At 36.0% G+C, this 13922-nt stretch overlaps 2 protein-coding genes across 3 annotated transcripts; one reads left to right on the top strand and one right to left on the bottom strand.

The window, feature by feature from the left end:
- Positions 1-2659: 2659 nt before the first annotated feature.
- On the bottom strand, positions 2660-5077 carry LOC142540065 (putative glycerol-3-phosphate transporter 5). 2 transcript variants are annotated; one of them, XM_075645940.1, is made up of 3 exons: positions 3995-5077; positions 3170-3454; positions 2660-3091 (listed from the first exon to the last, which is right to left on the bottom strand). In XM_075645940.1, exons 1-3 carry the CDS (start codon positions 4974-4976, stop codon positions 2910-2912), a joined length of 1449 nt encoding a protein of 482 aa, XP_075502055.1. In that variant the 5' UTR covers positions 4977-5077; the 3' UTR covers positions 2660-2909. The 2 variants fall into 2 exon arrangements, with proteins under 2 accessions (XP_075502055.1, XP_075502054.1); XM_075645939.1 differs by having other exon boundaries at positions 2660-3454; positions 3995-5076.
- A 4211-nt stretch (positions 5078-9288) lies between these two features.
- On the top strand, positions 9289-13565 carry LOC142540064 (uncharacterized). Its single transcript, XM_075645938.1, has 7 exons — positions 9289-9632; positions 10451-11238; positions 11326-11422; positions 11748-11918; positions 12210-12352; positions 12929-13039; positions 13109-13565. The coding sequence occupies exons 1-7, from the start codon at positions 9492-9494 to the stop codon at positions 13170-13172; spliced, it is 1515 nt and encodes a 504-aa protein (XP_075502053.1). The 5' UTR covers positions 9289-9491; the 3' UTR covers positions 13173-13565.
- The last annotated feature ends 357 nt before the right edge of the window (positions 13566-13922 follow it).

The raw sequence follows: 13922 nt of genomic DNA, 5'->3' as shown, positions 1-13922 counted from the left end.
GGGATATCCAACTCGTGCGGCGCAAAAATTCGTTAACGTGAAAGGAAAGTTGGTGTTCAACTTCGCGGACAACTTGGGCAAACAACTTCCATGAATCCGCAGAACCGCATTGCAACATCGAGGTCCGAGTAGTTTTGGTTGGAAGCACAGAAAGGATGAAATGATTTCATTAAGGCATCCCGGCACTGCCAAGATTGTGTCGAGGCATTGATGAATATGTGGCAGCGATAGCGCAACTCTAGCAGCGACGCCCACTGAGCCCCGCACCTCACCGCCAGCACCAGTAATGCCGACCGTGCCCTGCACGCCTAAGTCGCCGACTAAATTTGCATGGCTGGGTACAGCTAAGAGAAGCGAAATCCCTGCAAAAACAACGACGATTAAGCAACGTTGGATATACATTTTGCTTTTGATCTGCAACCAAAGATGAGATGCAATGCATGTGTGTGTAAAGATTTGCTACTTATAGGGGTTGGGGAGCGTAAATTAATTAATTCTTGAAACCGAACAGGTTTAGTTTCCATTTTTAATTGCTTTTGGAGCGTTATGTTTCTTGAATTTTATCAGAGTAATCCATAAATTGCGTCAAAGGATAGAAATGAATGCTCCTTGAAAGGAGGATTTGAGTTTAAGCTTTGCAATTATGAAATTTAATTAATTGCGTGTATAATAAATTGGTATTAGATGTTTTTCAAACACTAGAATTGTTATTGTTGCTACGTACGTTAACCAAGTAGTAATCTTCACATGTTTCATAAACAAAAACTAAAATTTGTGGTGTATACTCGATACTACTGATATAAAATCTCGACAAACATATTTCTGTATTTCTAAAATTAATGAATCAGTTGATCTACAACACCCCCATGCTAGACTACTTATATTGGAGAGTATAGTTAATAGTGTGTGTGTGTGTCTATATATATATATATATATATAGACTCCAACAAAAACTAGGATATTAATTTTTTATAGCACTTGAATGATCAAACGCCAGGCCAAAAACTTCCTTCAGCTCCACAGAGGTGTTCATCTTAGCCTCAATGAACAAGTTAGAACATCTTGGAAGATAGATTCTTTGTGCAATCAAATCAGCATGATACCTGATACCCCGGATGGGAGATGGATCTGGCCCACTTATGGTAGCCCAAATAAGTAGGGGCTCAGGATTCAGAAAGTTCGGAAGGTCATTTTCATAACAGAGCCCCGTCAGTAAATCACCTCATTCACACGAAGCTGGTAGGTGGTCATCTAGACTGACCTCCCAAACGCCCGTAATCTCGTTAATCTGTAATATGTGGCCGACCTCCCCCGTCGACCTCCCATCATGACCTGAGTCGACCTCCCAGATTGCGGCGACGTGTTGATTGAAAATGTCTTGGCCAAGCTCCCACAGAGTCCAGACTATGGACGGGCTTCTGCGTAGGAGATCTTCTACTCAGACATTAACGGGTGGCCCATAGAAATAAAGCCAAAAAAGGTAAAACCCACAAAGGTTTAATATAATCTTGTCTGAGGTTCTGAGAATTTATATCTGCCAAATCAGGACTTTATTTTTTTCCTATAAATATCAGGTTCTATTTATTGTTTATTCATTCATATACTTACTCACTAGTATTCTCTTTGTTTTCTATTATTTGACTTGAGCATGGGAGGGACTATGCCGGAACAACTTTCCGGCCCCTTCTAACGTTCTTATTTGTGCTTCCAGATTTCGAAGGTCCGATCCAAGCTGCCAAGTGAAGATCCGAGTACCCGACCTCCTAACTACCACCCTGGATTTCAGCAACATCAATATCAAACCAGCAAAGCCAGCCTCTCGTGGCCGTGAAATGTCGTTTTCTCGCCTCTCCAACACCCTCAAAAACTCATCAGGGCTTAAGCTCCCATCGCGATATGTGTCCGACCATAAAAAATATTAGATCAACCACGTTGTCGGTGAGATTGATCCCACAAACCTTAATACATTTAATTAATAAACACACACACACGGGAAAAATTAGTGACACTTTCCACTAGCGGTTGACAGGAAGTTAAAGCTCTATTTTAAAGAACACACAAATTTAAAGTTAGATTAAAAAAAAAAATTGGTATTCTTTTGGAAAATAAAAGGATAGTATAGTAGTATAGAACGCTTATTATTAATTACAAAATAGATTTTCCCATTTAGTTACTAATATCAATTGTTTATGTTGGTTTCTCTGTAGGTCTGGCAATTACAACTGTTCAAGATCCAAAAAGCTTGGAGTGTATATATGTTTGCAGTGTGTCAAAACTGCGTCACAATAAAGATCGACTGTTGATTTATAATTATATATTTCCTCAGAAGCTGGATACATCTACTCCATTATTGTTTGGTGTCAAGTGCAATAACATTGTGATTTGCGGTTCTTGCATTGTTTCGCGTATTAGATTATAGTTGAAATTTTAAGTACATTAAAATTGAACGTGATAAATGTTCAATATATGCGCGCACATAAATGTCTACTTATGTATAGATGTACTTGTGTGTGCGCGAGCGCTCTAAAGCTTAGAAAAGGAGATTCAAATCTTGCAAGAAATATTCACTGTATATTATGAATCATAGTATAACAACTCTTTGATCTAAATTTTACATGCCATAGAATGAAATACATGAATTTTTGTCTAAATAGATGAATGCTCGAATGAAGACCATTTCCGAGTGCTGTTCATAATACAGAGACATGAAAAATCTTCTGGAGACAAGAACCAGTATGTATTGTTGCTTGGTCGTGTCTATATATATATATATATATATATATATATATATATGATCTTACAAAATCTTCAATATGACTGCTTCAAAATCTTACAGCAATTAACATATATTCCTGTGTTGTGGAACTGAAAAGCGTGAGCATGTAGAAGACGTGTGATGAGCTCTGTGATCAATGTGCAATTATGCTCGACCAAAGCCATTTGCCCTCATTCAGCTTCCCCTTAATTTCACTTTTCACAACATGGATTAACAGAACCACGGCAATGGATATTGAAACGATAAGCATAAAAAATACACTGTTCCATCCTCGAGTTGAGATATATCCGGCTAGAAGAGGTCCAAGGGCACCACCTACAGAGCCAGTGCCATCTATAATTGCTGTGACAGTGGCTAAAGCACGAGAATTACCTTTAATTAAGTTCTGCGTACCAAGATCAGTAGCAACTGCTGTTGTTATCAAGGAATATGGTCCGTTTACTAGTAAACCAGAAGCAAACATTAATATGGCGTTGGTGAAAATTGATATACTTCCATAAAGACGGTAGAAAATAAGAGCTGGAATAGAGAGAATTAAAAATACAACTGACGTAATGGCACGAGCCTCAATTAGGTCGGAGATCAAACCGGCAGAAATTCCCCCAAAGACTCCCCCGATATCAAAGACAACGGAAAGAATTCCAGCAGTTTTATGGGACAGATGCACTCCATCAACAGCTGCAAGTTTCCAAGAACAGTAAAGAAGTTATAAGGCGCATGCACCACTTTTCACCGAATAACGGAGTTCAGCAATTTCAGGCAGGCGTGGACCATACAGTATAAAAAATCAGCCACATATCCAAAATCTTCAGAAAAATACCATGGAGACTATTAGGCACGTCCTTCAATCTAAATAAACTCCAAGTTTCCATACACGGGAGAAAATCTAGCCACTGTAATGAATCTAAAAAATATGTTGAAAAATCTCCCAACCATTTTCATAGATCCGGATCCTATGAAACAGGTCCTTTTGTCTTAAACAACTATCACACATCCTCTAGCTTCCCGATTGGAAGCATATTGTCAGAAGAAGACAAAACCTTTCGAACTCGCAACCAACTAAAAATCCATACCACTATCAAAATGCATCACTATAACAGTCTTACAAAGCAAGTTCATGTTTACCATTAAATGAAAAGCTCAAACACAGAGAAACATTTTAATAACTCAACATTCAAATGCAAAATCTGTGATCAAAACATAAGAAAACACAACTACCTGTGTGTCTTATGTAAAAGGGCAACCAATAGATAAATGTGTATGCAACAAGCTTGGAGAAGAACAAGCAGAATGCATAGGACCCCACGTGTGGCAACCTCCATGCCTCCAAGAAACCTATTGCGACTGCACCCTCGTCCTCAGAATCCACTACTCCCTCATCTATCTCAACTTTCTCCGGCTCGACCAAGGACATTCCTTCAACACTCATCTCAACCTCCTCCCTCGATAACACGAACCCCATAATTTCAGGATTGACAACAAGGAACAAATACACAAAAATCGCCACCAAGATAATAAAAATCCCTGGCAGAACGAAAGACCACCCCCATCCGTACCCCAAAACAGAGGAAGCCACTAGAGAACCGATAATGTTACCAACGGACATATGCGAATTCCATACCCCCATTATCAATCCTCTTTTTGCCTTACCAAACCAATTACCTACCACCGACACTACGCAAGGCCAACCGACAGATTGAAATAACCCACAAACAACCTGTATAAACAGAAACGCACCAAACGAATGCAAATGAATAAAGTACCCCAACCCAAATATTATAACAAAAATGCCACTTCCCACCATGCCAACAGTCAAGAAAATTCTCAAGTCAATCGAATCACCAATATGCCCCGAAAAATACATGCCAAAAGCATAAGCTAATAGGAACACGAGATCAAGCTCCCCAAGACGGTGAGGCCCACGCGGACCATCGAATGGGGCCCATCCAGGTTGATAACGAAGTGGATCTTGGCCAGAATTGAACGCCGCGGTGGCATTAGCTGCCAGAGTTTCACGTGTAAGAATGGATTTAACAATGCTAGGGGGTTTACGGGAGACATGGAAGGCGGCGTAGGCGATGAAAGTGAGGAGAAGAACAAGAAATTGGTGGAATTTAAGGGTCTTTTGCGGGGACGCGAGGCTGGGGAAATAGCTGAGCCCCGGTGGTGGAGCTACGGCTAGGGTTTTCAGGTGCATCATCAAATCAGAACTCAATTAATATATGCGTCGTCGTTAGGACAGAGGCATATGTGTCCAATCAACGATTTAGGAGATGAAAATATCGGATAGGTTTGCAAATATGTGAAGATTATGATTTTAAACAAAGGTTAAACATTTATTGCAGTGCGCGAATCAAAAAATAGTACACACTTTTCTTCAGTAGTTTTCGAACAATATATAAATATAAATAACCTGATAAAATGGTTCGTTCGACGCTATCGCTTGGGGCACAGCCCCCTTCCACTCACTTTTTGTCCACGTGGCATTTATATTATATATATTTTTTTTAAACCAAAACTCAACCATGGTTTAAATCAACCCCTCTCACGCCCTCTCTGAAGCAAGCTTTCGGCGTGATTTTTGAAATATTTGAAACAATCTCTCTCACGCCCTCTCTCAAAAAATCACGGCAAGCTCTCTCCACAAAAATCACGGCAGAGTTATAAAATCAAGCAAGGTGTCTCTCCACAAAAAAATCTCACGTCCCGTTCGTTTTTTCAGTCGACGGATTCAGGACACGGTGAGGATTTTCTTTGCCACTTTCCATTTTTTTATATATATAATGTAGATATTGTTGTTTCTTTCGAAATTTGGGATTTGTTTATGCTTTAATTTCATGCTACATATGTTGAGTTTTCCACCCGTGAATCTCGTCTGTTTCTGCATTTACATATGTGCGCGAAGCTTTTCTGTACGGGCATCCTTTTCTCGTGGTAAAGGAGAATTTTTGTAATGTTTTGACCTGGTTTGAGGAAAATCTGGTTTTGTTTTGTCGTGTTGAGTTATCAATTTTTTTGGTATATTGGTAAATTTGTTTTTTAATGTTTGAACGATGTTGATTGAGAGTGTCTTGATGAAAAAGGTGATAATCAGAGTGATAAAAGATCGGACCTTTGAAGTTTCTGGTGATAAACTGGAATCTTTTTACTTGAACATTTCTCATCTTTTAAGCCTTCACATGAACAATGAAATTCTTTTGATTATAGTTCATTGGTATGGGAAAAATATCGTTGATCACCCTTCCTCACACTAAATCCCTTGGCATGTGCATATTGACAATACAATAAATAAGCATCTTCAACGCTGTTCAGAACCTGACTCACTTCCAATTTACTCTCCAAAACATGGAGAAAAGAGTTTTCATTCGGTACCTCAACATTTCCAGCTTCTTGATTGTTGTCTCCTTCCACCTCTTCAAGTGACGGTTGATTGTTATCTTCCATTCTCAAGCAGGAAACCAACTGGATCAATAAAAAAAACAAGATGAATTTAAGTATTTACTATAACACAAGGCAAATGAGTTGTTATACACTTGACTCATGTCATACCAAAAATCTTTCTACTGTATGGAGAAATCTTTGAATATATATATATATATATATATTAACTATTTTAAAAGTTGTATAATACGACATATTACAGAGTTATCAGAAGGGATGTTCATACAAACAATGTTACATCATTTGATGAAGAAATTGGCCAGAAGTTCATGGAGTGAACGCTTCTAAGCTGGTTTTTTTCACCTTCTTTATAGACTGGGCAGGAATCGTGAAATGGGTTCACTCGAAATAAGCATTATCATACGGACACACATACAATTTCTTTGGTTTAATATTTTTGGCCCATTATCATCAATTTCACAGAAATATGCATCAACAAATCTCAAATTTCTTGAAAAAAATACAAATATCTCCATTATATAAAAAAATGGTACAGTGGCAAAGAAAATTATCACCTTGCCTGACTCCGTCGACTGGAAAAAACGAACGGGCCGTGATTTTTGTGGACAGAGCTTGCCGTGATTTTTTGAGAGAGGGCGTGAGAGGGGTTGTTTCAAAAAATTTTCAAAAATCACGCCGAAAGCTTGCTTCAGAGAGGGCGTGAGAATGGTTGGTTTAAACCATGGTTGAGTTTTGGTTTAAAAAAAATATAATATAAATGCCACGTGGCAAAAAGTGAGTGAAAGGGGGCAGTGCCCCAAACGGTAGCGTCGAGTGAACCTGATAAAATATGCATGAAATAAATTATAATTGATTGTTTTTGTGATATAAATGTACCAAAATATTTACTATAATAACCACCATCGTTGTAAGAGATATAAATAATAAATACTACTTGGTCACTTATGATCGATAGAACACGAGACAAAAAGTAAAAATTGATTAATCTCATTGCCGTTAAATTTAGTTTGGAAATAACAAACATACTAAAAATTACATAAGTACACCAAAAAATATATATTATATTTGATGATGACCCGGTGAATTGTGTCTGGGTGCAGTGGACAATCACACCAGGTCGATTTGTTTTCCATCCTGATATATTGGATTTCAGATGAAAAGTGACTGTGCTTTGGTATGTCTGCATACTTTAAGAGAACATAGGAGTTGGTGGGACGCCGGAATATTCTCCGACTCTAACACTCAAGTTAAATGATTTTTGTCAATAAAATATATAGAGGGTTTACGCATTTATTGCAAGATTATCTGAATGAATGAATTGTCAAGAAAACTTGGTATTTACAAGGGATAAGTTAATGATTACTTTGTTTTCAGTGCTCAACTGCTACTTATGTCGAGATGGGCATTTGTGCTCTATTAACTATCACTGACAAGTCTGACAACTCATGCTTGCTTCAGCCTAGTCACATCACCTCTATGTACGCCGAAAGACTTCATAATGATGATTAACTCACGATGCCTCATACCCATGATCTTGAAGATGACACATGTACCCAGATGCCTGAGTAAATAACCTTGAGCTCTTACAATCCGAGTTCTTACTACCCGGGCACTTCCCTACAAGCTTGGGCTCCTTTCGACTTTCCTGACTTCATAACTATCTAGAGCCCAGACCAAAGATGACACAGATATATTATTCGAGGGTATCAATATTGATAACAAATCAACAAATATTTAAAATAATTACATAAATAATACTCGTCTAGCTATTTAAGAAGCGAAAATATTTATCAAATTTGTATAATCTAATTGTTAGGACTATTTTTTTCTCACTCGACAATTATACTTTCAAAATTTTATTTGTTTAAATAATATAACTCTCAATGATGTAACATAATATTACTCGAGTACTAAAACATGATAACAATTTCGTGGTGGCGAATTTTACATCGAATCATATGCAAAACTTTCAAATTAATAACCACTCGACGCCCAAAAGAATTTCAAACTAAAAAATCCTAGATAATAAAATTAAGAGACTTAAAATATAAAGTCCACACATAAGCATGAAAACCAAGTTAAAAAAAATTAATGTAAATGGTTAAATATACACAAATAAATAAATGCATCGCGAACAACAATAAAGAATAAAATTAATTACAAAAATTGAATAGATAAATATTGGAAAGTACGTGAGTATCAATCAATAATTTTCTTTAAAAAGCAAATAAATTAATGAATGAATTTTTGAACATTTTCAGGAAAACAAAATGTATCATCATATTTAACAGGATTTTTTTTTAAAAAAATAAAATATCAAAGCACGTGTGTTTCTAAAAATATCAAGAAAAAGTAGTATTTTTTTAAAAAAAAATTTTAAAAAAAATTTAAATTTTTTATAAATTAAAATGATAAGAGAAAAAATAAAATGTAAATAAAAATATGATATATATAGTTGGATGATTATATGGTGGAGAATCATAGAAGCTTTACACTGTATAACTTTAGTTAATAAATTTTTTTTAGTTTTAATATATAATAAATATATACTTAAATCTAAACATTTCACTATATTACAAAATCACAATTGTGCTGTTTCTTCTCAATTTATACTAAATTTCAAAAACAGCAAAGCAAGATGTTATAAAGTAAATATCTACCTCATTCACAAAAAAATTAAGTTGGAAAATTTATATATATATATATATATTTTAAAAAATTGTTGCCATCAAATGAAATAATAAAAGAAATCTACAAATTTTCGTCATATGTATGTATATATATGTTTGATTAATGAATCAATTACCATTTTAATAAATATATGTTTGATTAATGAATCAATTACCATTTTAATTTTATTTTTTATCAAATTAATTTTAGTAATATATTTCCAATTTTTAACAATTTTATTAATTTTTTTAATATGGAATGATGACGTAATATGACAAAACGTTTACACTATTTTATTATATCAAAATTTGATAATATAATTTTCTCAAAACAAAAAAAATTGATAATATAAAAAAAATCAAAATAACACGAAAACAAATATGTTTAATCAAAAAAGAAATTTCTCGATAATAAATAAAGGAGCACCTAAAAATGGAACTTTTTCCAGAGAAATCATTCTCTGTAATGACCTCTCACCTCTCAGCCGTGTCTTCTCACGCAGGCGCTGGCCCTCCATTGTTGTTGTCACCTTCCTCACCAATACAAGGAGAACTCCACAATTTTTGCGTATAAATTCAATTTAATATATAGATAATTTGATGTTCTATGTGGGTTGAGAGAGGGGGAAAGAGAAGAATTTCAGATGGGGTTAGGCAACAGCGGAATGCGCTCGAGCCCGTCTCCTCGATCAGGGTCGCACAAATTAAGACGACGTTTCTTGAAACGCGCCCTCTCTTCTCTCATCATCTGCGGCGCATCCTCCTCTTCTCGCTCGCCGGACGAGGTATGTGGTTTATTCTTACGTTACATGTCTGATGTTTCATTTTTGTCTTGTGGTTGTCTGCGACCTTTTTTCGTTGTTTACCCCCTTCACTATATGATTTTTGTGCTTCTTGATGGGCTCGACACGAAATTGTCCATTTTTCGATTGATTTATGTATCACAAGGAGATGGTTTGAGGAATATTCTGTCGCAGAATTTTCTTTTGCGAATGTTTAGTTACAATTTTATCTATAGAGGAATTCGATGTCAAGAGGGAATCACCTCAAAATTTCATACCTATATCTATTTTTTTTCGGTTTGCCGAAACAAAGTTCTGATTTATCCTTGAAGAGATCAAGATAATTAGACAATGACAAGGCGGGACGAGAGGTTTATGATTTTTAAACTTGATTTTTATATATATTAACATTAGTCTACCGTTGGTGGAAATAATTGCAACGGCTCCTTAAATCATTCTTCTAGAGTGATTGTGCTATATGGACTGTTAAACAGAGCCTTGACTGTTTTTTTGCCTCTGACTTTTGATTATAGTTAATTAATGTTGCAAAAGAAAATCTTTGGAGATCTACTTAGCTTTCAAAAGATATTACTCACCATCTAGCTTGTCCGTTTATAATATATATAACAATGTAACTGGAGAAGAACACTATTGCGGGGGAGAACTTAAATTTTTGGTGATGTTACTGATGACATAGTCAGATGATCTGTACTATCCCTGCATTCTTCTGCTATATGCGTTCAGGATGGGTTGATCTAATCTGTTTTATCTTGCTACTCATTGTTCATGCTCATCTAAGTGTCAATCATTTGTTTCTGCAGTTGGAAGATCATCCAGCTGAACCGCTGGTGAATTCTTCTGGGCAAGGTATTCAAGAAAAGTTCAGTGCCCAGAGTAAGGGTTCTAATATTTCCCGGGGCATTAGAACTTGTCTAATGAGTATAAAAAATGAAAATAGGGTCTCATCTGTAAACCGGGAAGATGCTACCGAGAATCCTACTCTCAGAGCAAATTCAATCAATGTTGAGCATCGTGATAAAGGGAAATACTTGTCTGAAAGCAAGGAATCAGTTCCATATGATCCACTCATTATTAACTCTAGAGGTAATGAATTTGCAAGTACTTCCTATGTAGATCAACCATGTCCGAATTGTGTTACTGAAAAAGAGAAAGCCTCCATGATTGCTTTTAAGGGAATAAATAGCAGCATGAATGAAGGTTCTTCTCAAGTCAGTGAAAGGCTCAGCTATTCGAGTAGTCTGCCTTCTCGTGGTCACGAAGAATTTATGTTGGATGAAGCGTTGGTTCAAAATAATGTCCATGAAGCTGATTTTTCTAGTTCTGAGTTTGGTTCTTCTTCAGTTCTTTCTGATTCACCCATTGACTTCCAATTTCTGAGAAATAGTACTATAGATGAAAGAGTGCCTTCAGATTTAGGATTTCTAGTGTCAGAAAGAGAACAAAACCAGCAAGATGAGAGCCTTCTGCATGTTGACATTGTGAGTACATCCTCAAACATGTCATCTAGAAGTTCCGAGATAAGCAGTCAAGAAGCAAGAAGGAATAGTAGAAGATTATTTTGGGATGCTTTTACTAGACGCAATTCTAGGTGAGAGAGAGATCAAAGAGCCTTCCTTTTTTCACCTAAATATTTTCATGGTATCACTTCTCATGTCAGACATCTCCTTGATTTCAGTGGCGACTTCTTTAGCGACGAACTTGGAGGAGATTTCAGATCGAGCATGAATACAACTCGAGGTGGTAATGAACAGCAATGGCATTCAAGATCTGAGGTAGTATATTTTCCCTTAATTTATTGGAGGGATGTCATCACAGTTAGAGATAGTTTGTTGGTGCATTCTCTTCGTCAGCTTCACCTAAATATCATAATCTTTGTCTTTTGTCGATGTTTCTTGAAATCAGGCCGTCCTCCTTTTAATTTTCTTATCTCGCTACACCTCATAAAACATAGTGATAATATGTTCTCTTGTTCTGCTTATTTCTTTTCTGTAGGTATGACAATGTGAGTCTGTTTTGATGGGATGTGTTACTGCTTTCTAACTTTGTCTAATTAGTCATTCTGCTTATGGTCAGTCATTAACTACTTATCTTATGCAGCTCTGGAGTGGTAGTGTTGATTCAATCAATCATAGAATGGCAGTCTGTTCCAGAGGGATACATGCTGATGGCTCATGCTCATGCCACCCAGGTTTTTCAGCTGAAGAATCTGGTTCTAGTGCTCGTTCTGGTATTTCTCAAATTGTCATGCTGGCTGAAGCATTGTTTGAGGTATACCTCTTTATTAGCGAGTTTTTGTCAGTCATATTCGATGTGTTATATATCCTGGATTTTTGTAAAATCCATTGATTCGTGCATTTTGAAGACAGCAAAGACTCATTTTTACTTTCTTTTCGGCCTTGAGATGAGAAAAATATTTAAGATTTGATGGTTAAGTTGATAGCATGAACTTTTTTTACACTGTTTAACTTTCCTCCTGGCCCTTTATGCTACACGTGAATTAATTTTTTTCTATGCAGCTCTTACTTAATTTGTTTGTTTTCTATTGCCTTAAACATGCAGGTTCTTGATCAAATACATCAACAGCCCATGTCTCTTTCCTTGTCTATGGTCTCACTTCCGGCTCCAGAATCGGTCGTCGACTCTTTCCCCGTGAAGACTCAAGGAAAGTCAGTGAGATCTCAATCTGAAGATGACGTTACTCAGTATGTTTTCTTCTTCCTTTTTATGCAGTGTGAAAAATAGAAGATTTGGTGGGGGTGACTATTGTTCTTTCCCCTCTGTCAAAGGGGGTGGTCAAGATTTTTATTTGTGGGGATACCATGTGAAACGACACAAACGAAAAATTCTAGGAGACTACTAACCAAAGGAAAAGTTAAGTTAATTCATACCCCGAGCCCGTTTCTCATGGAATGCAAGAGTTGCAATAGAGCCGACGAATTGTGGTTTGAAATTTGACCAACAAATGCTAAAAGTTGCCCAAAAGTACGCTTGGGTTCCTTACCCGAAGCTTATAAGATACTTGAACTTTCTTATCACATTTGATTTGGGAAGTGCATCTCAGTCATCAATAATGTAAAATGCTATGAACTCGTGGAAAGATTATTATTTTGTTTAATATGTACTAATACCTGAGATGATTGGTGTATAGAGTGATTTAGTCTAAAGGACCCATTCATTGAATGGGGCTATAGAAACATACAACCTGGAATTTGAGTATTTAATAACGTTGTTTGGCCTTCGGTTTATCCTCTTTGTACGATGAAAGTATGTCAATGCAGGTGCTATATTTGCCTTGCCGAGTACGAGGAGGGAGACAAAATACGTGTTCTTCCATGCCAACACGAGTATCACATATCATGTGTAGATAAATGGCTTAAAGAGATTCATGGGTATGAGAACATTACTGCATTAATTTATCAAGCTCACATTTAGTTACCATTTCAATTCTGATTTTCCAGTGTGTGCCCACTCTGTCGAGGAGATGTTCGCGAAGGTTTCACAGAGATCTCTGTTTCCAACTAAGGCGAGGCATTACTGCGTTTTCTTTTTATTAATGAATGATAATATACTCTGCTTTATTCCTCATCTATGGAACCATTGGGGGGGCTATTTGAGAAGGGCAGCAAGGAAAGAGAAGAAATGAGTTTTTTTAACACTCGAAGATACTAAAAAAGCGATGGCTTCCTATCCTTTGCTTGAATTCTTGCTCTTTTATGTTACATATACCTAGATTTTTTTTAAAATTTCGTTAACAGAATATTTTGCTTCTAACACAACCGTGTTCCAGTTTGTGTTTCATGTATATGTAATTATATATATGAGATTGAAGATGACCATCAAAATAACTTTTGTTGAAAGGAAGTGTTGTCACTCTCTTAGGAAAAGCATCGGAATGAGGTATAGTCTTGGAACTTCTTGTCCATGTAAAATTGTGTACTTTCCCTGAAATCCAGACAAATATTATTTTATTTAAAAAAACTGAAATTATTATTTTTTGAAAAAATAAAACTTATTATTTGATATATACCTATACTATTTGTTCTATGATTTATAATTAAATATGAGAAGTATTATGATTTCATATATTTTAAGTACAAAAAATAACCACTTGAATGATAAAAAATACTGATATTTTAATTTAAATGTTAGGTGACCATTTGGAATACAGTGTCCAAAAATTTGAATTTGAAAATTAATATTATACTCATTCCATTTAAGTTATTATTATTTTTCTTAAAAAATCGTATAATATTTTATTGAAGTGATGACGTG

Source organism: Primulina tabacum, chromosome 3 (genome assembly GCF_025594145.1).
Source record: "Primulina tabacum isolate GXHZ01 chromosome 3, ASM2559414v2, whole genome shotgun sequence".
In the NCBI taxonomy this organism is placed as follows: domain Eukaryota; kingdom Viridiplantae; phylum Streptophyta; class Magnoliopsida; order Lamiales; family Gesneriaceae; genus Primulina; species Primulina tabacum.
Note: the sequence above shows the minus strand (reverse complement) of the source record. Positions and strands in the feature narration are given on the sequence as shown.

Excerpts from the sequence above, each read along its gene's own strand:
- LOC142540065 (XM_075645939.1), bottom strand. The coding sequence starts at position 4,976 with ATGATGCACCTGAAAACCCTAGCCGTAGCTCCACCACCGGGGCTCAGC. Across the intron at positions 3,455-3,994 it reads CTTTTACATAAGACACACAG|CTGTTGATGGAGTGCATCTG; the intron begins GTAGTTGTGTTT and ends GGAAACTTGCAG.
- LOC142540064 (XM_075645938.1), top strand. The coding sequence starts at position 9,492 with ATGGGGTTAGGCAACAGCGGAATGCGCTCGAGCCCGTCTCCTCGATCA. Across the intron at positions 11,423-11,747 it reads AATGGCATTCAAGATCTGAG|CTCTGGAGTGGTAGTGTTGA; the intron begins GTAGTATATTTT and ends TATCTTATGCAG. Across the intron at positions 13,040-13,108 it reads TGGCTTAAAGAGATTCATGG|TGTGTGCCCACTCTGTCGAG; the intron begins GTATGAGAACAT and ends CTGATTTTCCAG.